At 46.3% G+C, this 24,824-nt stretch overlaps 1 protein-coding gene across 1 annotated transcript in view; it reads left to right on the top strand.

The window, feature by feature from the left end:
* Positions 1–23,479, top strand: part of LOC126548468 (cytochrome P450 4V2-like) — a 62,427-nt gene extending 38,948 nt beyond the window's left edge. Inside the window, exons 7-11 of the mRNA XM_050196661.3 lie at positions 8,251–8,466; positions 12,032–12,205; positions 15,207–15,273; positions 17,735–17,914; positions 23,071–23,479. Of these exons, the coding sequence (XP_050052618.1) occupies positions 8,251–8,466; positions 12,032–12,205; positions 15,207–15,273; positions 17,735–17,914; positions 23,071–23,264 (831 nt within the window). The 3' untranslated portion in view covers positions 23,265–23,479. The remainder of the gene's footprint in view (positions 1–8,250; positions 8,467–12,031; positions 12,206–15,206; positions 15,274–17,734; positions 17,915–23,070) is intronic.
* The last annotated feature ends 1,345 nt before the right edge of the window (positions 23,480–24,824 follow it).

Genomic DNA, 24,824 nt, shown 5'->3' on the forward strand with positions numbered 1-24,824 from the left:
ACCAATATGATTGGAACTACAGCTTTAAACAGCGTGAAAGAGCACGCAGTGAAAAAAAGAAAACGCAGGACAGAACACTGTTCAGTGGTTTTTTCCTTGTGTCCTGTGTCGTGTTATTGAAAGATGTTGTTTAACAAGATTTACTAATCAGCCAAAGTGAACACCCTGTTAATATGATACCATATTTTTTCTCATTTATAACCATAAACAAAAAAACAGCATCAATTAAAAAATTTCAGTCTCATTTCGCCCCCGTCTCAGCCTACGACTTGCAACTTCAAAAATATAATCTGGTTTTGCTAGTTGGTTCTGTTTTTAGATAGCAATTATAGTGGCACTCAAGCAGCGGCCGTATGTAGGCGTCGGGCTCCAGTTGAGTGTACATATACATACATATATATATATATATATATATACATGCTGAAAGAAGAGAAATGCCACGATAGGAATAACACTGAGCAGACAGAGCCCTCTCAACCCCCCCCCCCCTTCCCTCTGGTAAAGGGAGCAGCAGCATGGTACCTTCGTTTGAAAAAGGTTACGGGTGACTGCGTAACGTCATGCTTCCTCGAAGTTTCCACCAAGCGTGTTGATTTAGCAAGCGAAAGCCTACTGCAACCTTTACTACCAGGTTTGCTTCGTGTAGTATTATAATACCTTGCTTTTGCTGTGAATACCTCGCCTTTGAGGTACAACTGTGATTTTTTTCTCAGGTTGCCAGAAACGTACCAGTGAAGCGAGTATTCGCTATCACGGTAGGCTTTGTCGGGAGACGATGGATATGCATGAGGAACACATTGTGTTGGATGTTAAAGTCAAGGTGAAATTTTACTTATCAAGAGGATGGGCGAAAGTTCATCTTGACTTGTTTAAATAATGAAACATGTGCATTGCGTAGCATCTCATAGACATGATGATTTAAGTGGGTGTTCAGCCCCCTTGCTTTATCCGAGAAAGACTAGGCAGATAAAATGGTAAAGCGGGCCCACGAATACACCGACATGCATCATTTATTACTCTGTTTAGTTATGATGTCCAGACACATCTTAAAGGAACTTGCCACTCAATGATCTGACAATATTTAGAAATACAGCGAAAATACTCATTCTATATGCAGTATCCTGAACTAAAATTCATACTTTCTGTTAAGTTGCCGAGAGACGTGGTAGCTGTTTCATCGACTCAGGTTAGGTATTGCCTAAACTAACTACTTCCAATGTAAAATTGGGCGCGTCGAATTCTAATTATCTATTTGCGGTGAACCAGACGAGGACATCTCACGTGTGCTATGTCTGCTTTATGCCCCGTAGATGCTAGAACTGTGCGTCAAACTTGCAATTCGGAGTGATACGCTCTCTTTAGAGGCCGGACTGTGGCCTTTTCGAAACATTTCAATTGTGTACATTATGTGTTGTGGGGAACTTATCCAAGTCATCTAACTATTTGATCGACAGCGGTGGGACGACTGATGGCTAAGATTGGAGCCAAAGTTTCATTAGAGAGACTCGTCTTCCTCAAGGCTCTTTTTTTTTTTGTCTTCGTCAGGCCAATAACAACAAGGTGTTGCCACGATGGAGGATTCGTCCCGTTGTAGAAATGTTTTCTCCATTCTGAGTCATGCCTTGACCGGCCAGTGTTGATCAGGGCCCGTATTCATAAAAACCTCTTATGATAGAATTGTTCGTAAGAGAAAATTTCAGCCAATCCTGATGCTGTGCATATTATTAACGATGTGCGACCGGCCAGTGAAAAAGAACACTTGCGAACGACAAGCTTTGTGAATTCGTCAGCAGAAGTCTCTATCTTCTTGTGAAACTGAAACTATGTCTTGTTTGTATCATCGAGCCATTTGTTTCTTTCTAGTTTACCCGCCGCGTGTAACTTACTCGTTATGGCATTGCGCTGCTGAACTTGGAGTTTCGAGTGCGATTCCAGCCTCGGTGGCCGCATTACGGTGGGAGCGGAATCGAAAAAACGCTCGTGTTTAGGTGCAGAGGAAGAAGAAGACGCCGAGTAGTACGGTCGTGCCCACACCGGCTCCTGCTTTGCTCGATATTTTCGTTGAGAAATTCATCTCAATCCCTATGATTTCTGCACCAACGGATGCATAAGGAAGAGAGGAACCCACAGATACCAACTTTTCTACGGTGGGTGGCCTTTTCGTTGGTTTTTCGAGCTGCTTCTCTTCCGTGACGCCACGCTCCCCTCAGTCTGACGGCAAGGCCTAACCAGCGCTCGCCGGGCAGGGTTAGTCCCGCCTCGTCATGGCAGAGGGAATGGTTGTCGTAATGGATGGAGACGATCTACCGCCGGAAGAATTTGGTGAGGAGCACGGCTGGCGCTCCGCCGCTGTCAAGAAAAACGCCCTGCGCGTCTCTCGTCGCGACAGCACCCGTGAAGCGGCAAGCAGCCAGGGGCACCGCGAGCGTCTCCATGGCAGCAGAAAGCCCATTAGCCTAAAGCACAAGATCATCAAGTCGTCGCGAATGCCTCAGCTCCAGAAGGAACACTGGAAGATTATCGCCCGCCTCAGGGGTGGTCTGGATGTTCAGAAAACGGGCTCCGCTCGGCTTGGTCGGGCCGTCGCCGCCGCGGCAGGACTCACGTCCGAGCAAGCTAGCCATGACATCGTCTGCCCCAACGCAACGCAAAATATTATCGTCCTCAGCACCGCGTCTCGCGATAACGCAGATGCTTATCTAAAAATGAATTGCATCACCCTGGGCATCAAACAGTACGAACTCAGCACTTACGAAGCCGCGCCGCACGCCACGTGTAAGGGTGTCATACGTCAAATTGATGTGTCGGAGAGCCAGGCCGACCTGGACAGAAGCATTCTCAGCGAGAGAAATCCGTTCGCCCTGGGAGCCAAGCGAATCAAGAATACCGAAACGGTAGTCATCGTTTTCGACGGCTACAAGGTCCCCAACTTCGTATTCTACGGCTCGGCGCTAGTCAAGTGCTCCCTGTACCTCAGGCAGCACGACTGCTGCTATGCCTGTGGTAGACTAGGCCACAGAGCCGACGTCTGCCCAGCGCCGGAGGACAAGCTATGCAGGAAATGTGGGGCCAACAACCCCGACGACAACCACACCTGCTCGCCTACTTGCAGCCTCTGCGGGGGCCCGCACGCTACAGCGGACAAGATTTGCAAGCAAAGATTCCAACTCCCGTACATCGTTCGGCGGAGGAGAAGGGAAAGAAATGCGGAATCCAGGAAGCGAGACCCGCCACCAGCGCAGACAAGCGCCGACAGCGAACCGGCTAGACCTTCGAGCAGGCGCTCCCCCTCGAGAAGCCGCTCGAGGTCCAGGAGCTGTTCCCGGTCCAGGCCCAGGAACTATTCCCGGTCCAGGTCCAGGAGCCGTTCCAGCTCCAGGTCCCGGGGCCGCTCCAGATCGGGAAGCCACTCCCGGGGCCCACAGAACAGGGTCCGATTCGAGGAGCCAGCCGGTGCTGGAAAACAAGGTGCCACTTGGGCAGACAGAGTGCGGAGTGGAGGGAGAACTGCCGTAAAGGTAACTGGGGGTGCGGCGCCAGAGCATGGTTCGTCTGAAATAGCTCAGCTTAGGAAAGAAAATGCCGAGATGCGCAGCATAATCGAGTTAATGCGAGCCGAAATAGCAGAGCTCAGAAAGGCTAATCAACCTCACCACGTCCCAGTCCCTAGTTCAACCCCCTCAGGAATCCCTTCGGCGACCCCCTCTCCCCAAACCCCTCGGGGACCTCACGCCGTTCCAGTCGCTAGTTCATCCCCCTCGGGGACCCCCTCTCCCCAAACTGCAGATGTTCCCATGGTCGTGGATGCGAGCCACTCAGGCAACCCAGCCAAAAGAAAGGCCGTTCCCAGCATGCCCGAAAATGTACCGGCTAAAGCCAAGTCCGAAGTCAGAGAAATGTTGAATTCAATCTGCTACGAGATCAAGAAGATTACCGAACGACTATCTGCAGTGGATCAGCGATTCTTGGTCGTGGATCAGAAGTTAGACGCGCAAAATGTCAAAATTCAATGCTTAGAAAACAGAATGCCAGAGATAGAGTCCAAGGTGCAGGAAATGGACATCAGGACGTCAACCCACGTACGTCCCGTTTACTTCACGGATGGCGCGTTGGTACCTACGCCGCCACCACTGCACATTCCCGGACCGATTAATAGAACCACCTCCCTCGAGACCCTAGTAGCAACGCCGGAAGGCGCTCTATACAGCAAGGATGGCGCCACACACCCAATTTAGGATTTGGCAGTGGAACTGCAGGGGACTTCGCCATAAGAAATGCACCCTGCAGCAGTTTGTTCGCACTCACAAAGAAAAGCCACATGTTATATTATTGCAAGAAACGATGACTGATCAGGTTTCACTCCCGGGATACAAAGCTCTTGCTCTCCGTGGGGATGGCAGAGGAATCTGCACATTAGTCAGCAGCAAGTTCACTTTTGTCGCACACGATCTAGGGGTCCGGCCTAGCAAGACGGAGACCTCCCTAGTAGAAGTCATCCCAAGCCAATCCAATATCTCTAGCATTTTTATACTTAACGTATATAGCAGCCCGAGCGATCACAGACAACGTTTCAAAACCATCATCACTAGGGCAACGAAACTCGCCGGAAACTCTCCCCTGGTTGTGGCCGGCGATTTCAACGCCCCCTTTCACGCGTGGAACTACACGCACGACACGGTCAAGGGTAGAAGTTTGTGGCAGGAGGCGGGAGATGCGGGACTCTCTCTATTGACGGACCCAGCCTTTCCCACCAGACGGGGCACCTCCTCGACCAGGGACTCTGTCCCGGATCTCGCCTTTGTTAAAAACGCTGTCTCAGCCATGTGGTCGAATCTGCTCATAGACCTCGGTAGTGATCACTACATTACGGTCACCAGCTTACAAGTGGAGCAGAAAAGAAAGAAGGCATTCTCGGTGCCTGACTGGGACAAATTCCGTGAGGTTCGCAAGGCCCGCGCCGCCCGTGGAGAAAAGCCGGAGAGTCTCGTCCAGTGGTGCGCACTAATTCGGCAAGATGTCTGCTCCACCACCAAAACCATAGAGACGGTTCTACAGACAGACAAAATGGATAGTAGGCTAGCACACCTTCTCGAGGCTAAGCAATCACTTCTCGAGAGGTGGAAAAGCCAACGCTTGAATCGCAAGCTGAGAAAAAAGATAGCCGAGATCAACAAGCAGATCGACGAGCACTGCCAAGCCCTGTCTAGGCAGCAATGGGACGAAATTTGCAATTCAATCGACGGGCAGATGCGCACGGGAGGGAAGTGGAATCTTCTCAAACACTTGCTCGACGACTCCGGCACCAAGTCAAACCAGAGAACTGTCCTCGCTAAAGCACTCCACGAAGCCAAGAAGTCGTCTTCGGAAAAGGACATGCTGGAGATCTTGGCTAAGAAGTACCTGCCGCTCAAAACTGTGGCCGATGAGGCGGCATACCCAGTATACAAAGGGAAGCCGAACTCCGCGCTGGACGAGCCTTTCAAAATCAGTGAAATCCGCCGCGCCCTACACGACCTCAATGGTAGGTCATCACCCGGCCCGGATCACATTACCAACAAGGCTCTCAGAAACCTAGAGGACGCATCGATCGAGTTTCTTACAGATGAGATAAATCGGATTTGGGAGCAGGGAATTGTACCTGAAGAATGGAAGTTGGCGAAGGTCATACTAATCCCAAAGCCCGGTAAACCGCCGAGCCTGGACAACCTCCGCCCAATCTCGCTGACGTCATGTGTAGGAAAGGTGGCCGAGCACGCCATCCATAACAGAATTGCCGAGTATATCGAGTCCAACGACCTTTTCCCTCACAACATGATAGGCTTCAGGCCAGGCCTCTCCACCCAGGACGCCATGAAGCTTATCAAGATCCAAATCCTGGAACGCTGCACTCGGGACACGAGAGCCATCCTTGGTTTGGACCTGGAGAAGGCCTTTGATAACATCCGTCACGAGTTCGTCCTCGACGCCATCTCCAAGCTCGACCTGGGCTCGTCCTTCCATGCCTTCGTCAGATCTTTCTTGAGTGACCGATGCGCCATCCTCAAGGCTGGAGATTTGGAATCGGAGAAAATGGAGCTGAGCAGAAGAGGCACCCCCCAGGGGTCAGTCATCTCACCACTCCTCTTCAACATCGCAATGGTCGACCTCTCAAGGTATCTAGGCCAGGTCCAGGGCATCGGTCACACGATCTACGCGGACGACATCACTGTCTGGTGCGCGGGTGGCAGTGACGGACAAGTCGAAGCCACTCTCCAGGAAGCTGTCGACACTACAGAGCGCTTTCTAACCGGCACGGGACTCCGGTGCTCCCCAAAGAAATCGGAGCTCCTTCTCTACAGCCCAAGTAGAAAGGGCCGCAAGCCACAGAACTGGAAACCCCCCACTGAAATTGACATTAATCTCTACACCAATTGCGGAGATCCCATTCCCAAAGTCGCGTCCATTCGAATCTTGGGAATGACACTCGAAGGGGCGGGCACGAATAGCATCACCATTCACAAACTAGCTAAAAAGACGGATAGCGTCATCGGTCTAATCAGGCGGGTAGCTAACAGAAGGAGAGGCCTGAGCGAAGAGAATCTGTTAAGGCTAGTACACGCTTTCTTGCTGTGCCATTTTACGTACGTAGCGGCCATGCACGTCTGGAAGAGGGCCGAGCGAGACAAGCTAAATGCCATGATAAGGAGGGGGATCAAGAGCGCGCTCGGGCTACCAAACTACACACGCACCGACCGACTCCTGCAGTTGGGTATTCATAATACCCTGGAAGAGATTGCAGAAGCACAAGAAAGGGCACAGATTCTCAGGCTCTCCGGCACCAGGGCGGGCAGACGACTCCTAACTGAGATGGGCGTCCCCCCGGCCACTGTCGAAAACGCCTACCAGGGCCTTCCAAAAGAGCAGAAAGATAACATCATCATATCGCCCGCCCCGCGCAATATGCATCCCCAGCGCAACGTACAAAGAAGGAAGGCCAGAGCGGTGGCGCTCCTACGCCGCGCAACAGAACTCCCTGGCGGCTGCTGCTTCGTTGACGCGGCCCAGTATGGCAACAGCAACAATTTCGCGGTAGTGTCAATCAACCACAGGGGTTCGACCGTTAACGCCGCTTCGGTACGAAGCACGTCGTCGCATGCGGCCGAGCAAGTGGCCATTGCCTTGGCCCTCCTAGACGACGGACATGCCAATATCTTTAGCGACTCCAGGGCAGCCATCCGCGCCTTCAGCGTTGGCGCCGTGTGTAAGGAAGCCTTTCGCATCCTCGACGGCAAAAGCATCGCGACCCACACTCTCACGTGGTTCCCCGCTCACATGGGATCCATCATGGGAGGCCCCACAAACCTCAAAGAGCTGGCCCACTCCAAGGCGCGAGGTCTCGCTTTCCGCGACCATAGAGAACTCCAACGCCGGCCCGCAGTGGTGGAGAACAGAGATCAACCGACCACATACAGCGAAATTGCGCAGCACTTTTATCTCGGCAGGAGAGACTTTCCCCTTCCACACAAGAAGTTAAACAGAGCGCAGGCATTGACCCTCAGATTATTGCAAACAGGCTCATATCCCAACCCGGCTTTATTTCACAAAATTTATCCCGACACCTATGCCACTAGTTCTTGCAGGCACTGCAATGACATCGCTAGCCTAGACCATATGCTCTGGCGTTGCCCCTCGTTACGAGGCACAGAACGAATCAATGAAGACAAGTGGCTCTCCGCTATCAAGAGCCCCGATGCCGGGGCGCAAATATGGGCTGTCCAGAGGGCCCACGATGCGGCGGTCGGGCAAGGCCTGACTGTCCCAACGTGGGAGCGGCCCGCAGCGCGCTGAGTCGCGTACCTCAGGACCTTATTAAAGTTCTGCATCCATCCATTTAGGTGCACGTTAAAGGACACCAATGGGATAAGGTTACTCCGGAGTTCCCCACTAGGGTGTCTGTCATAATGTGATCGTGGTTTTTGGCACGTAAGATTCCGGAACTAAATTTTTTTAATGTTTCTTTCTCATTTACATCAGGTTCATTACTTCAGATACTATTGTCACTCACAAAACCTTAGCATATGTAGAAGTAAAACTGCAGTGAAATTACGATTACAAATAAATGGTAAAAATTGTAGCCATATATTGGCCCAATTTTCTTAATTGAGGCCGATTTCGCACTGTGTGCAACATTTAAGACACTCTACTTAGCCTGTTGTAAGAGATCCCCGATGCTTTTACACCAACGTGCTGTTTTCTTTTGTTTCCGCGCAGGTGATGCAGCAGCGTAAAGAAAAACTGCAAGAGATGGAACTGAACAACGAAGAAGAGGATGGTGATGGTGATGAGCAAGATGAGGAGGGCGAGGCCTACAGCAAGCCCATCGGAAAGGAGTCCATCGTCCTCGACTACCTGCTGAAGAAGCATCTCGAAGAGAGCAGTTATACCATCGACGAGGTCAAGAAGGACATAGACACCATAATATTCGGAGTATGTTGTGAGACTATTGCTTTTGTTATGCTATAGGATATACTTATCTTGAAGAATTCTCTACGGTACGCTTTGACTATGAAGTTTTGGTTGTTACATCAAATGGCATAATCGTAGCTTTGATTTACAGGCCTCCCTCCGGAAAGATAAGCAACTTTTTGTCGTATTTAGGGGATACACTCCAGTGCATTGCTAACACTAACAACTCGCTTGTTGTACTCGGCTATTTTAACACTGACATGAAATCAGGTAGTGTGGCGTCTAGAGACCTATCTGATAGTTTGTCAAGTTATAATTGTGAGAATGTAATTACACCACCGACAAGAATTACTGAATATAGTGAAACTAGTATTGACTTGTGTTTCACGGATTTTCTATGCTCTGATGTTATTGCTGGTGTAGTAGCTTCTGTGACCATCTTCTATTTTTTGTTATCCTACCTATTCATAAACATGAGTTAAATAATTCAACACAGCATTCTTGTTACAGAAAATAAAATGAAAAAACATTGAGCCATTTTTACGAATTAGCCCTTCAGTTGGACTGGTCTCAAGTGTACAAGGAAACAAACCCCAGCCTTTGTTACGATATATTCTTGAAAAACATTTAGCGATATACGAAATTGCATTCTCACTGACTCGTCGTACGAAACATAAAAGGTCGAGAAAGCCCTGGATAGCAATGGAACTATGCAAAAGAATTGTTAACGAAAACAAACTTGTTGCCAGGTTTTTACAAAGTAGAGATTTAAACTTACTTCATACTTTCAAAATAACGAAAAATAAACTAAGTTCTGACTTGAAGAAAGCTAAGCAAGAGTAATATACCAAGATGTCTTTTTCAGAAACATACCCCGGAGCAAATATGGAAAGTTTTCAATAAATTGCGTTCGAAAGCCAATCCATCAATACCAAACGAGATCAAAATCGACGGAACAGTTTATACTGGTGCCTCTTTGTCAAATAAATTTAACGATTACTTTCTAACTGTATGTGCTAATAACAATGTCACCTCTACCGGTCCAGACCCTACTCACTATGTGCTTAATTGTTCGGTAAGTTCATTCTATCTCGAGCCGACGACGCCATATGAGATACAGAAGTACGTGTCACAACTAAAAAATAATTCTTCTACTGGAACTGACGATATTAAAGCAGAAGCAGTGAAAACTATAACTAATGTAGTTGCACCCGTCCTGGTGCACATATGGAACCTAATGACAGAAAAAGGGAGATTTCCGCAGCAATTAAAAACGGCAAGGGTGTGTGTCATTCACAAAAGCTGGAGTCATGATAATCTTAATAATTACCGCCCAATATCAGTCTTATCTGTCTTTTTCAAAAATTGCAGAAAATGTTATCAAGAGCCGATTAACCTCTTACCTCACTAAAACATCAGAAATAATAATTGATCGGTATGGTTTCCAGAAAGGAAAATGCACTGAAATGGCACTTATCAAAATAAAAGACAAAATTATTAGTAATATTGAAAATAAGTTTATTACACTTGGGTTATTCCTAGACTTCAAAAAAGCGTTCGATTCTATTAAACATGAAATATTATTACGTAAATTACCGTTTTATGGAATAAGAGGTATTGCTCTGGGACTTATTAATAGCTATTTGTTGTCAAGAATACAGTGCACAGTTGTAAACTGTGTTCCATCTGCTTTTGGCACAATATGTTCAGGTGTTCCACAGGGCTCCATTTTAGGGCCCTTACTTCTTCTACTTTACATCAATGATATTATTAATGTACCTGGTTCAGCGGATATAGTTTTGTATGCAGATGACATTAACATATTTTTCTCCGGTATTGACTTGTTGAACACTGTAGCAAATGCAAACAAATACTTGTCTGAACTATCATTATGGATAAATGCCAATGAGCTTCAGCTAAATGTGAAAAAAAAACTAAATTTATAGTGTTTAAACCTAAAAATAAAATTCTAACCTTCGAGCCTGTCCTCAGTTTCAGAGGGGAAAGCATTGAACGTGTGAGGTCTACACGTTTTTTTGGTGTGGTCTTCAGTGAGCAGTTAACCTGGAAGGAGCATGATAATTACTTGTGTTCCGAAATATCACGCTCAGTCGGACTAATGCATAAATTAAGGCTTCTTCTACCAACCTGGCTAAAAAAACTATATTTTACCCTTATCCAGTCACTTCTCCATTACTGCTTATTTGTATGGGGTAGACTATCTACAAACCTTAACTCCTGTTTTTCTTGGCTGAATGGTCAGTGCGAGCGTGGCTGACTGGACGCCAGTGTCCCCCCGCGCGTACACTAGGGCCCGTATTGACAAAAAAAGTCTTACGCTGGAATTGTTCGTAAGACAATAAATAATACACCCAATCCTGATGCTAGCGGTACTATTAGCGGATGCGGCCGACGTATGGCAGAGATCACTTACGAACGAAAAAGAATTGGTAATTTGGCCCCAGTGGCAAAATCACAATGTTTTTAGTTCGTAAATGCTGCTTGCTATTGGCCGGCCACCTTCGTTAACATTGTGTCCAGCTTCCCGATTGGCTGAAATCTGCTCTAATCAGCGGTCTTAGTGTGAGAACTTTATTACTGGTTCTGTTACAACTGTATTACGCACCCCTTATATGCGTCTCTTTCTCTTTCTGGTTTTTTTTTCCTCTTCCAGCTTCTCTCAGACTATAGCCTTGTCCATTAAGTTGCTTTTCTGGGGTCCGAATCAACAAAGTTTTTCTTTCGTGAGGCCAGCCGCCCTCCCTAGTTATATGTTCAACATAAAGATTGGCTTACATCTGCTCTTACGAAGAATTCTAGTGTTAGAACATTTTTGTGAATACGGGCCCTCTTTCACCACCAGGCCTCTTCCCCTTTTTATTCTTTCTCTCAAAAGAGACTTTCATAGACGGCAAGGTAGCTTACCTGCGTTGTTCGGCCACCATGGCATAGCGGTCAATGTATGTTTCTAGTGTAGAATATGCGTGTGGTATGCACAATATGAATCATACGATATTTGTGTCTCACACGAAAAACTGCTTCGTAATGTGTAATGCTGAACTGGTCCCTAATTCAAAAAACATTTTCTTCATAAAAGCGCTTTGCTATTAGCCGGCCACCTTTGCGAATATGTTCAATGTCACAATTAGCTAGCAGCTAATCTCATGAATAGTTCGAGCTTAAGAGCGTAGTTGTTAATACGGGCTCTGCTAGTTTAGTCATAAGCATTACGTGATATTTCGGAGAAGGGTAGGGGGGGGGGGGGGGGGGGGCGTTGTAAAGGGGTTATCTAGCGCCATTCTGGCGACCAGCAAAGCAAAGTGCGTGAAGTATAAACTGCCAAACGGGAAAGTGGCTGCAAATGCACCCTAGATGTCATCATGGAGCAATATGAGGCCGCAAGTGTCGGCGTGCACGTCGCTTTATTAGAAAACAGTGCACCAATCGATTGGCTAGCGAAGACAACTTTATTTTAAGGGTGCCACGGCGAATGTTTCCTCTCCCCTTGCGTCCGCTTCGGACAATTAGATTCGCCCACTTATTAGTTCCACGAAGGTAAGATTACTTTGACTTCTTTTTAACGCAGGGAAACGACACGACTACATCTGCAATGAGCTGGGCTTTCTACCTCCTGGGACTCCACCCGGACAAGCAGGCCAAGGTGCACGCAGAGTTGGACGAAGTGTTCGGCACCGACCGTGACCGGGATGTCACTAAGGCTGACGTCAACCATCTCAAATATCTTGAGTGCTGTATCAAGGTGCGCACGCAGTACCAAACTCGTCCCGCGGCAACGCCTTTAAGTAATACATATCCTATAAGCCACAAAGTTTCTTGAATTTCGTAAGGAGTAGCTGGATTCGTAAAGCTGTCTACAACACCATTCTGCCCTACACTCATCGTTATTCTGTGATTAAAATTAAGGGGAGTACACATGGTTTGTAATAAGCTCCGATGTGATGCAGTGAAGCGCTCAAAGAAACTATTACAGCCCGTAGAAATGCGCACCACGGATTTGACGTCGCGAGCTGATCTTTTCCATCTGGTGGTGCGAATGATTTCGTTCTTTGTGTAAAAATGTTTTATTGTTCTTAAGAACACTGGTAGCGCTTGAAAAAAATTTGATCAACCCAACAGCAGCATGAAGCTACAAAGAAAACCCACAAGGATTTTTCTTAAACAAAGCCTTGTGGTTTACCAAAAATTTGTGTTTATCAGGGAAACACCTTTGCCGGGTGGTCGCTCTAACGTCTCAGCTAACGAGCAGGGTAGCAGACGACACTGCGAGGCCGAAATTATTGACAACTCGAAATGTAGAATTATTGAATAAACAAGTAAGCTCTGCTGAAATCTGCAAGGTCGAGGAAAAGACTTGGTTCCGGCTTTGATCCTTTGACCAGGAAGAAATTTTCTTAAAATGCGAAGTTCTGTTTCTAAAAAACGCATGTGGGGTTTCCTTTGTAGCTCCATGCAAGGTGTATGACAGTTGCCTTGAAACTTCCTCTACCTTGTGATTATCCGCAGAACTGATATTCTTAAGGTTGGGTGAAGAAAATACGACGATGTAAACGAAAATACAACACAGCCTTTCGTCTCTTCCGTCTCCGTCAACGTTCATTTCTTTATCTCACCATAACATGGGTAACAATATACTTTTTAGCATTTTGCGGGTGAGATATAGGCACCTATGAATCTAACGACCCTCCAAATAGCAAATAGAGCAATGTCTCAACAATAAAACAATCCCGTTCCACTTCTCGACAAAACTGATTACTTTCAGCCTATGGTATTGATCTCAGCAACCTTCCGCCTGCGCTGTGACTGAATTGGAATCAGAATCACGGAATCATTGCACCATGGCAGCCTTAACATACACCTTCGCGGTTCTCGTTGCGGTGTAGATAGTTGGCCTTTGTATGATATACCGCAAGGAATAGCGCAATAAAACACGGACAACGCAAGGACACGACGCATAGCCCGTGTGTCTTGTCTTTCCTCTGTCTGTATTTTATTTGCGCTATTCCTTGCAATATGCCACCTTTGTCGGATAGCGTGAAGGTGTGATGTCTGGGAAGCCAAAAGGGGAATTAAGTGATTTCCTTAACTTAAAGCTTGCATAAAGATATTCGGGCCCCTTACACATAGAGTAGGGTGGAACAGAATATCATGCGGAGAGGCTGTAAAGGGATATTCTTGTGGTGCTAAACGCTGATAATTGCGCATGGTGAGCTACATTAGTTCATTAATAGAATATGAATGTTCGATTCAGTCTTAGCCGCAGGTAATAGGGTGCAATGCAAATTTCCCATTTCTTCGGTGGCAAAGAATAAGCATGCGTATTCACTTGGACGTTACTTCAGAGGCTTATTTACGTTTAATCACGCATCTCAGTGCTAAAAGCAATGCCTTATTTCCAAAATGCAACATGTCGCCTTCTACTTTTTTATTTCATCATTAACCTCATACTGCAGGCCTTGTGGCCCAAGCAGGAGGGGCAAGGTACACTGGTAAATACGCATACAAAAAACTAGAACACTAATAAAATATCACAAGAAAATGAACCCTTAAGAAAACAAATAAAACAGCAATTGTACCTACAACGAACTATTAGTAACGTGAGTTTCAAGTGATTCTGTAGAGTTAAGATTAGGAAAAGATATGGCATATAATTCTTATATAGTTCTGGGAAAAGAGAAATACTTAAAGAGGTTTGTCCTGGCAATGTAATGAGAGAGAGTAAGGCGATGGGAATGACGGGTGTTTTCTGGAGGTAGAAAGAGTGAGGCATGGGCTAGGATATACAGAGAACTTACGGCTTATTAATGAGTAAAGGAATTTCAGTAGTAGTATTTTTCGTCTCGTTTGAAGGGTGTGAAATTCATAAGTGCTCAATAGCTCGGTTACAGACTGTGGGAAAAAATAAAACGAATGGCTATTCTCTGTATCCTGTAGTTTTAGTGAATGAATCCCAAATAACGAAATAATATTCCAGTTTAGGTCGAATAAAGGTGGTATAAGCTAATTACATCACTTCAAGGGATGCATCTGTGGGCATGTGGGCGTATTAGATATAATTTTCTAAGCGCAGAAGAGGCAATATTGATAACAGGGCTATTGCAGTTTAGGTTGTTAGTAACTGAAATTTCGAAATTCGTTGACTTCAGTCAATGGGTCTGGGCTAATGGATTAAGAAAACTTCAGAGGTATGTTTGTTAGCTATACGTAGGAGCACAGATTTATGAGAGTTTGGTTTCATCCCCCATTCATTGATCCACTCAAGAATATTGTTTAAGGTTAAAGTAGGTGCTAGTTGATCATTACCTGTATTAATGTCGTTAAAAGTTATACAATCGTCGGCAACCAGGCGAATATTATTGGTGGAATTTATTACACCGACGACGTCGCTACAATAAATAAGTAAAAATACTGGGGCAAGCACGCTGCCTCGAGGAACGGCGGAGGTCACCTGAAGAGGATGAGACGGTTGTCCATCACTCACTACGCACTCATTTCGAACCGTTAAGTAAGCAGGAATACAGTATTGAGGAAGCTAGGGAGACCAAGGAATCCTAATATGAAAATTAATTTGTCGTGAGGAACTACATCAAAACTCTTTCGATGGAAAGGCAGCAACTCGAAAGAATTGCACAGGGGATTTAAGCAAAGCGGTAAGAACAGCCAACGGGGCAGTTCAATCCATTGATAGACATCACCGGAAAAACCAAGCAACTCTTAAACACGCATTTTCACATCTTTTGTAGGAGACTCTTCGCCTGTTCCCTTCTATACCGCTGATTGGACGCCACCTGGAAGAAGACTTGGTTATTGGTAAGTTTGACACGTCTCTTTTTTTTTTTTTTTTCATTATCTCAAAGCCCTTCTGAGACGCTCACGCAGACGATGCATCCTTTCGTGTAGGTTGAAACAGTAAAAACAAAGAAATGCGTGCTCGCAAAACCACAAGAAAATTTCTCATTCCTTAAGGACCATAATTGCGACTAGAGTTGTGTGCAATATACAAGTTTTTTTTTTTTTTTTCAGCCATCGCAAGCAAGAACCTTCATTACACAGACAATCCTACGTACAGAATGGAAGGCCGAGTTGGCTGAGCATTTGCGCGTTTAAAATAATCACGAAGACATGTGTGGTCGACAGAAAACATATATGCGCGCTGCCCTCACAAAGGTGTTTTGCCGAACAAGCGCCGTCCACGTGTTTTACCTTGTGCGCCGAAGCGCCGGCCGAGTCGACGCGTTTGCTTGCATTTGGAGAAGACATTGTATGGTAATGCAGTGACGCAGTGCGCGGCCTTTTATCTGGAGACCCGTGTGCACCACAAAGCGGCCGAAAATTGCGACCGTCACGCACACGTGTATTTGAATGATAGAATTTGCAAAAAGGGGAAATGAACGAAGGCACCCGCGTACGCAAGTTACCATGCAGTCCGTCCGGTGCGATTTAGCCCTAAGGGCTGTAAGCTTCCTGTAAGCTATGTCATTGCGAAGAATTATTTTGTAAGACCCCGAGAAGGCGGTGTCCGTCTGCCCTGCTGATGACAGAACGCCGTAACAATTCATAAACAGAGTGCGTTACGATCAGTTTATAGAGATATTGCAGAGCAACCTCACGTCAGCAGTGAGAACTTCGCATGCATGAAACGCCAGTAAAGACGACATGCGACTTTGAAATAGAGAGAATACATCAGTGAAAACTGGAGGACATTAGCCAAGTTACATGCTTGGCATATACTCGTCCAGATGCGTGTGATCAAGTATAAAAGACATGCGAGGGCAGGGATAAAGCGCTGCACTGTAAAAAAGCTCAATTTCGGGAGGCTCCTCACGCTACACTTGAGCGAGACATACGAGAAGGCATGTGTGGTGTGCCTCTCGGTGTTTCTATATGCGACTCGCTTGCGTTTCGCTCTCTTGTTTGTCCTGGTAATCGTCTATGTTATGCCAAGTTCATTCTTAAATGCCATATTGAGCGACCGCCGATTGCGCCGCATGCCACCCCCTCAAGCGCCGTGTGTGGTACTTGAGCGGGTGAACCCGACGTGTGTACACAACGGGGCTCTGTGTCTACCGGGACGTGGGTCACGTAACAACCCGGTACACACAGAGACATCTTGCGCAGTAGATGCGCGCTACTCAGACGTCTACAGGTGCCTACGCTTCACCACAGTCAGCGCTTCTGACCGAGCAGTGCGTCCCTCGGGCGCTTCGTCATCGAGGCGGCATCTATCGCATCCTGCAGTGCATAGCGGCGCAGAACGCTCGCGAGTCGTAGCTAAACATGACGGCCGCTGCTCGGGAGCCTCGGCCTAGATCATGGCCTAGATTTACATTGCTAGAGCAGTTCCTAAGCAACACCACTTTGTCAGAACAGCTGCGACTGGGGTGAAAGCGAAGGTTTTTAACACATGTACAGCTGCCCAGTGAGAAACCGTTCTCATATAGAAACAAAAAGCCTTACGAGCCCCACATTTATGAAATGATCTCGAATTCAAAATGTTTCTTGTGCGGAAGGGCTGTTTGCCATTTACTAGCCGCCTTCGTTGAGAGTAAGTCCGGCATACCGATCTGCTTGCACTTGCGCATGCGAAGAGCTTCATGGCAAGAACATTATTATGAAAATGTACCCTAGGCCTGTATTGACAAAATGCAATTACGCTAAAATTGTACGTAGGAGCAAATTCCAGTCAAATCTGATACATATCATTAACGAAGGAGGGCGGCCATTGGCAAAGAGCACTAACGAACGAAAAGCTTTGCGAATTCAGCCCCACATACGTTTTCGCGCTCTAGGCTGTCAAATAGTTTATGCACTTAAAGCGTTCCAATTAGAAAAGAACAATGGCATTTGCAATTTTTTTCTTATTTCCTGAGGAGAACTTTGATCCCGAAAAAAAAAAAAACTAGATACATGACTGCCGCACATATTCTGATTGAAAGTCTCTCTTTCGTTTCTGTACTTGTTGCTGCGATTGTTAACAGTGATTTAAGACGTCAAATAGTGTTTGATATTCGCTTGACGGGACACACACAAAGTAATTATTATATCAAAAGACCATAACATTGCCCGAGACCACTCGTTTCAAGCTGCAACACCACCGTTTCCCACAGACAGTACTCATTAAAGTTTACCGCGCTCTACAGCTCTGGGAACTTTGAACCAACAGCCATGAAGGCAAACACCAGAAAAAAATGATGTAGCGTCTACAGAAGCTCCCCGTAACACCCGTGATTTACACGGATTACATGCTCGCGCCTTCTTCTGCTCTTTTCAGACGGCTACCGAGTCCCGAAAGGTGCAAACGTCTACATCAACCTGTTCAGTTTGCACCAGAATCCTAAGTACTTCAAGGACCCGGAATCCTTCATTCCCGAGAGGTTCCTGACCGAAGAGTTCACCGCGCGCCACCCGTATTCGTACCTACCTTTCTCTGGTGGTCCCAAGAACTGCATAGGTTTGTACTGCATGCTTACAAACAACGCGATGCAAACTTGTGCTCCTGCGATGATGCAGACAGTTATTGTTGCTGTCACATTACAGCGGGCGGAAAGTAATTTTCAAGCGATCATTCTGCGCCTAAATATGGCGCTCGTTCTCTCAGAAAAGTGAGGAATTCGGTTGGTTGTTGTGCTGAACTAAGCGGAACGGATCGCTTAGAATGACGCACACAGACTTGAGGAGTGCAAATTATCAATATTCCTGCTTCTTTCTTGATTGATATTTATATGTTCGGATATAACAGAAATGTTTCCTGTGCATGCAAGCTCCATTCAAGCCCCTTGTAGTATACGTTCGTGGAGCGGGGTGTTTTCATTAATGAAATCGTTTGTGTCTGTTTTTTTTTTTCACCAACAAAAATTTGATTTCATATACAAGCGCAAATTACAGTGCGCGTAAGACGCCTGTGTGGCGCACGCAAACCACACCCTTTCTTTATATAACTACAACAAGCAATAACCAGGAATCAAGGTTGCTGACACCCTTGCATGTATAGTGCAGGCATTCATACCAACGAAGAAGGCGCCTCGGGAAGTGAAAAGAGTGAATATACAGGCTTTCTTAAGTCACTTTCCTTCATTGTGGTATCCGTCGCACTATCCTTGCGTGACATGAGACTGCACATAACTGAAGCCACGCTCCTCTGCCGCATCCGCTCAGGGTCAGCGCAAACTTCAGCTTGGTGGTGCGAGACGTGACGTAGAGCATCATCATCGTGTGTGCACTGTTCGAGCTCTAGGTGACGCTGACCGTTATTTATTCGAACTTCGTCAGTTTGATACACAACGTAATTTTGTAATAAAATTAACTCAAGCGCAGAATGCCACCACACACGAGAGCAGGTGACATTTTGTTCCCACGAGGGCATTGGATATTTACGAGGGAAATGTTTCGGTTTCTCTTCAAATTCCTCTGCGATATAGGTGGAGTAAAGCGGTACAGCAGGGCGAAGTGGAATGGATGGCGTCCGATGGACGGTGCGGCCCAGTTGAAAGTCGTCTTCGCCGTTAGTCTTTCTTGTTACGTTCTGACAGGCTTAGGTTCTGTCTTACTTAACAAGCAGCGCTCAGGCATAGCGATTGCCGGCAGAAATTGCAAGGCTAGCTCCTCCTGTGACTAGCAACGCTCCTCCTACTCCTCCTCTTCGAGAAGCAAGAAAAAGAAACCAAATGATATTTTGCATTCCCATTGTGCAGCATACTCCGTATGTTGTTGCAAGACATGTTCCATGGCTTTTATTAGAGCCTAAGGTTTCCGTTTCAAAATTTTGGGGGCAACGCCATCTTTCCATCAAGCAACGCGAATGTCATAGAGGAAGGTAGACGCGCCGAGAGGAGACGTTGTGTGGGAAGCACGACATTCAGCATGAGCATCGCTGCTTTGTTTGTTTGATCTCTAGCATTACCGTCCATGCGTTACCTTTTGACGTCTCGGCAATATATATATGAATCAGCCGCGCACATCTTGCGTCAAATTTTCTGAGCGTAGGCATCCGGGTACAAACAGAAAGCTCGTACGTGACGCTTGCATGCGCATGCCGTTACATCACAAGTATACAGCGTCGCATGCGTTTACCTGCGATAGTCAAAAGTGCGAAAATCCGCCGCTCTTATTCAGTGTCTATAGCGTGACGCTGCTGAGCACGAGGTCGTGGGCTCGATTGCCGGCCGCGGCGGCTGCATTCCGATAGAGCAGAATGCAATAACGCTCGTGTGCCGTGTTTTGTGTGCAGGTTAAAGAACTACCGGTCGCCAAACTTAATCCGTAGGCGTCTACTGCGGCGTATCTTATAATTCACTGTGCAGTTCTGGAAAATTCAAATCCAGAATTTAATTCGAAATCAAGATATCACACTCTGAAACTTGTAACACGTGGCCGTCACTGGCTAGCAATAGGCGAAGCTCACGCTGCTTTGGTTAGATTGTTGTCTATTTTTTATTTGTTCGCATTTCTCTACAAATTATTTGTTTTCATGTTGCTCACTTCTACAAATCAGTGCATACTTGCCTGCAGGTAGCGTAATAACCACAAAACACAAAAGAGACGCATAACCACACACATGTCCCTCACTTACAATAGAAGGATCCATTTCCAAGCTTATGGAACAAATATCGGAAAAAGTACAAAAATAAATGACGAAAGCCAGATTTCTCATCACCGCCTATGCCGTGCCCTATCACGTGACCCCATAGTTACATATTTCGATGACTGTAAGTGGACATCTTGGCACCTACTCTCGCGGCTGCGGTTCCAAGCCCCTGTTTGAAGATTATGCCATTGTTAGTAAAGACAACAGTCAAATCAGGTGTGAGAATGTAGAAGCCGCCGAGATTATGCGCATGGGCAGCATGTTTGTTTCCCTGACCAGGAAAGAAGTCGACTTTATCGCGTCATGATCTTGAGAAGGAAAAGGCAAATTTTATTTTGATCTGGTTGTTCTGTTGGTTTTCGTGCTAAATCGTGCTTTGCCAGCAGGGAGGAATCACGTGATATGGCATGACATGATTGGAAATCGCCATTTCCTGTGCTTGGCTTTTCCGCGATTTATTTTAATTAATTAACTCATGAGATTTTATGTGCCAAAACAGCGGTCTGATTGTGTGGCACGCCGTAGTGCGGGACTCCGGAATAATTTTGAGAACCTGGGGTTCTGTAACGTGCACCCAAGGCAGGGTAAACGAGCATTTTCGCATTTCGTCCCCGTAGAAATGTGGCCCCCGCAGCCGGGACGTGATCACGCGCCCTCCGGCTTAGCAGCACAACGCCAAAAGCAATGACGCCACCACGGCGAGGGATTTATTTGACAGGCTTGGAGGGTGAGTAGGGCGCTTGCTTGCTGCAGGAGGACCTAGCCTTGCAATAGTTGCCGGCAATTTCTCAGCCTGAACGCCATCTATCAACCACGATACGGTTTGAAACGCTTCCTTGCTAACAGCACCAGGTATCAAAAAGAAGTTGACATGGATCCCAATACGTTGCGGCGTTTTCCGGGCCATGACCACCCACACAGCTCACTATTCACTTGCCAAATGTGTATCACGGAGGAACTTTAGAATGGAGCCCAAACATCTTGCTCCTAAAGTCCTCGGGGAAACAAAATATCACTTACATTTGAGTATGCTGCCGTCTTGTGCTTGAGTTCATCTATTAATATTTTACGTTCCACTTCAAAATCAGGACATTTTAATATGTATTGTTCGATGTCAGCGAGAGCGTGACACGTCAATGATGGGCCGAGTCCTGTTTTACTCCGCCAAGCTGGAGTTTGCGCTGACCCTGTGCGGATGCGATAAAGGAGAGCGGCATCAGTTCAGCTAAGACCATTAATCACACAAGGTTCAGGCGATGGAGACCACAATAAAAGAAAGTGGCTGAAGAGGAAGCTTTAGCTCGGGCCCAACTCCGACACGGCCTATTCAAATACACGTAAAACGCAGAAACGCTTTTCTGAGATAAGCCCCGGACCGATTTTAATGAAATTTGTTGCATTTGAGAGAGAAAGGTAAATTCTAGTGACTGTTGGAAGCGGAATTTCCATTTAAGACCTGCATTTTGTTAAAATAATTTTCAAAAAATTCGGAAGTCCGAAAACAATAAAAGCACAAAGTTTACAAATTAATAGCTCGGCATCAAGAACAGATATCGCGGTCCTCTATATGGCATCCGTTAGATCTTTGAAAGCGGACAAGTTCGATATGTCATTTTATACTTTACGTGAATTTGTTACGTTCTGCACAAGGGTTCTGCAAAAGCTGTATTTCCGTATTACTGTATTTTTTTAGATTCATGTGTAGCATATCAATTTTGTCCGCATTAGATGCATCGTTAGATGCAATTCACATAATTACAATATAGTTTTTCATTTCTGAGTTACAAAGTTGTAAACTTGATAGTTTCATTTTCTGACATTTGGGACTTTTCAATTTCTAATAAAATAAATTACGACTAAATCAAAAATTCGAAACCAACAGTCACTAGATATTAAGTTTTTCTTTTAAATGCAAGAAACCTCGTCAAATTTGGTAGAGTGGTTGCTCAGAAAAACGAATGCTCCTTTTACATGTATTTAGATAGGAGTACCCGAGCTAAAGCTTCATCTTAAGATGGCCTTTTTCATCTCTCTTTCTGCTTCCTGGGGAGCCTTCTTCGTTGGTTTAAACTGCAGCGATTCGCGCGTCAGACTGTCAATGGCCTCGTTGCCTGCTACGCCGATATGGGAAGACACCCACTGGAACATGATGGTAAACCCGACTTTCTAAAATTCTTTAACAACATGTAATTCACTCTTAATGCACTTGTCAATGGTAAACCCCCAGAGTAATAGTTGAAGCGCAGCCTTGTCTGAAAAGAGAACAACAAGGCGGGCTATTCAGTTCGCACAAGGCTGCTGCAACGGCGACACTTTGACTTGCCGTCGAAGACACGACGAGGTCAAGCCCGGCAGCCAATTATTGAGAGTCGGTATCACCTATACGCCTCTGCACTAGCTTCATTCTCTTTGTCAACAGAGCCGTCGGCGTACGACTGCAGATGCCTGTCATACATTCGGCCGAGTTGCTTACCAACAAAGATTTATTGCTACACGTGTAAGGTATTTGGTGCGAATATCCGCCTCCTTGCATCTCAATGTCTGCTCTTGCAACTGTGCCGCCTCAGCCAGATTCAGGCAAGAAGAGCGCTTCTCCAGAGATTTCGGAGGTGGACGGAATCTTGCGTCTTTGTGGCACTCAACACATTTCGTGCATATATGGCCTACAATTAAAAAATATCGGACCGCCAGGAACCACCGTGGTCATTTTAAAGTGTGGAATGTCAACTGACAGGCCTGGAAGGTAACCGTTCAGTTGCAAATTGGCGCTCTGTGTTTATATGTGCTGCGTCTTTTGGGTTGTGCGATTGTTGCGATATCTGTCGCCAAGTAAGCTATACCGACTTACCCAGTCTTCAAAATGAGCAAGAATCAGTACGACAGGCAGACTTTTTTCCCCACCAAACAGCGTCATGACATGCCGCTAACGGAAGCAGTTCAAGTTATAATAGGGCCCCCTCTAGAGCTAAACAATGTACGGCACGCGATGTCATACATCCCCGATGTCATTGCTCACTTCCCAGGCCAGCGATTCGCCCTTCTGGAATCCAAGGTCATCATGGCTAAACTGCTGCTCAAGTTCTCGGTCGAGTCGACGCGCCCGCTCGACCAATTGCGAGTCAGCTACGAGATCATCGTAAAAGCCCGCGGTGGACTGCGCGTCTGGTTTCGGAGGCGCCCTCCTGTCACCGACAAGTGGCAGGTGTCAGCAACGTGAAGACTGGGCCTTTCTTTCTGCACTACGTATTTGTATTTGTTTGTACCGCGCTACTATTAGTACCTCCTTTCGCACTATTGTTTTTGCTATGCTACAGTAAATGTGGCACCAGTGTAGTTTTCTTGTTGTTTGTTTGTTGTTTTAGTTTTCGCGCGTTTGTATATACCAGGGGCTTTGAGTGCAATCGAATAAATCATTTGGATGGCAAAAATGAAGGAGGCCTGGATCATTTACTCGTGGGTTGTTTATTTCTGTTTTTCATTCTATTGTTTCATATCAACCTGCCAGGTAGCAAGCGCTAAACGGCAGGTACACGATAATATTTGAAACTTGGACGCTATTGCGAATCTCGTGTATATCCTTACATCGTTTTAATTCTTACGCTTGAATCTCGCACTTTTCTCTTTTCGTATCTATAGCAAGCTTTCGGCATCTACATGGTCAGGCAGCAGCCAAAGTTTCTACAAGGCAAAAACAAGTCCCCTTGTCGAAACCTTGGCTCCATCTGGAGACACCTCTTGATAAGTTATATGTGCACCGGCTCGTATAAGCACTTCATCTTGACATCCATAGCAGTGCCAGTGATGATACCGCTGTAGCGCGTAATTAAACAATAAATAACAACATACAACACGTATATATAATGTAACTGTCAACTCATAGGTGTCATGCATACAGACCTCTTAACTAGATAGTGCGTGATATTCAACGGTTTCTTTGAAATTAGATATATTTGGCCTACTCCAATTATCGGGCCACTGCGTATGAGCCAATTCCTGGCTAATCCTAGCCATTGTGGAATAGCTGGAAATGAACAGGCTGACGCGGAGGCAGAGAAGGCCCACACGTACTGACGGGAAGATTATGAGACTTAATTTTTCCCGGTATGAAATTAACGCCTTGCTCCATAACTCCGTCAAAACCTCTATGGCGCGACAACGGGACAACCCTGAACATCGGCAAGAGTGCCTCCATAGACTTGACGCTGGTTTGCGATTCCGGCTTCTACTTCGGTGGCGGAGAGGCCAGCAAACACTCCTCCTTCGAATACGGCTCGGTGTGGCGCACACAAACCGATAGCTTCACAAGATTGGACGAGAACGGGACCCTGACTGTAGCGTCTGTCACACTCCCGAGACAATAGCTCACGTACTTTGCGTGTGCATTCAGTATGCGGCCGAGCGAAGAACACTTAAGTCTAGTGTTGACTGCTTGGACTCGCGCCCCTTTTCGGAAGATTTTAGGCGCGTGGAGAAGAGTTGACTATGCCCAACGTGCCATAAAGTCACTCTTGTATTTTCTACGTGAGACTGGCTTAGACGATCACCTTAAGAATCTGTGAGACGTGCAGACAGTGCGAAATGTGTTTGCGCAATAAAGTTGTTTGTCGACACGATTACTCCTGCGTGTAATGTGTCTACAGCGCGCATCTGTGTATTGGACAACGTGTATATAGTAGCTCATTGTACCATAACATAATGACCTGCCACCTTACCTTTCCCTGTATCTCCCACTTCCCCTTACCCCAGTGAGGAGTAGCAGGCTAGAGACACGCCCTCC

The sequence above is a fragment of the Dermacentor andersoni genome, chromosome 1 (genome assembly GCF_023375885.2).
Source record: "Dermacentor andersoni chromosome 1, qqDerAnde1_hic_scaffold, whole genome shotgun sequence".
Taxonomy (NCBI): domain Eukaryota; kingdom Metazoa; phylum Arthropoda; class Arachnida; order Ixodida; family Ixodidae; genus Dermacentor; species Dermacentor andersoni.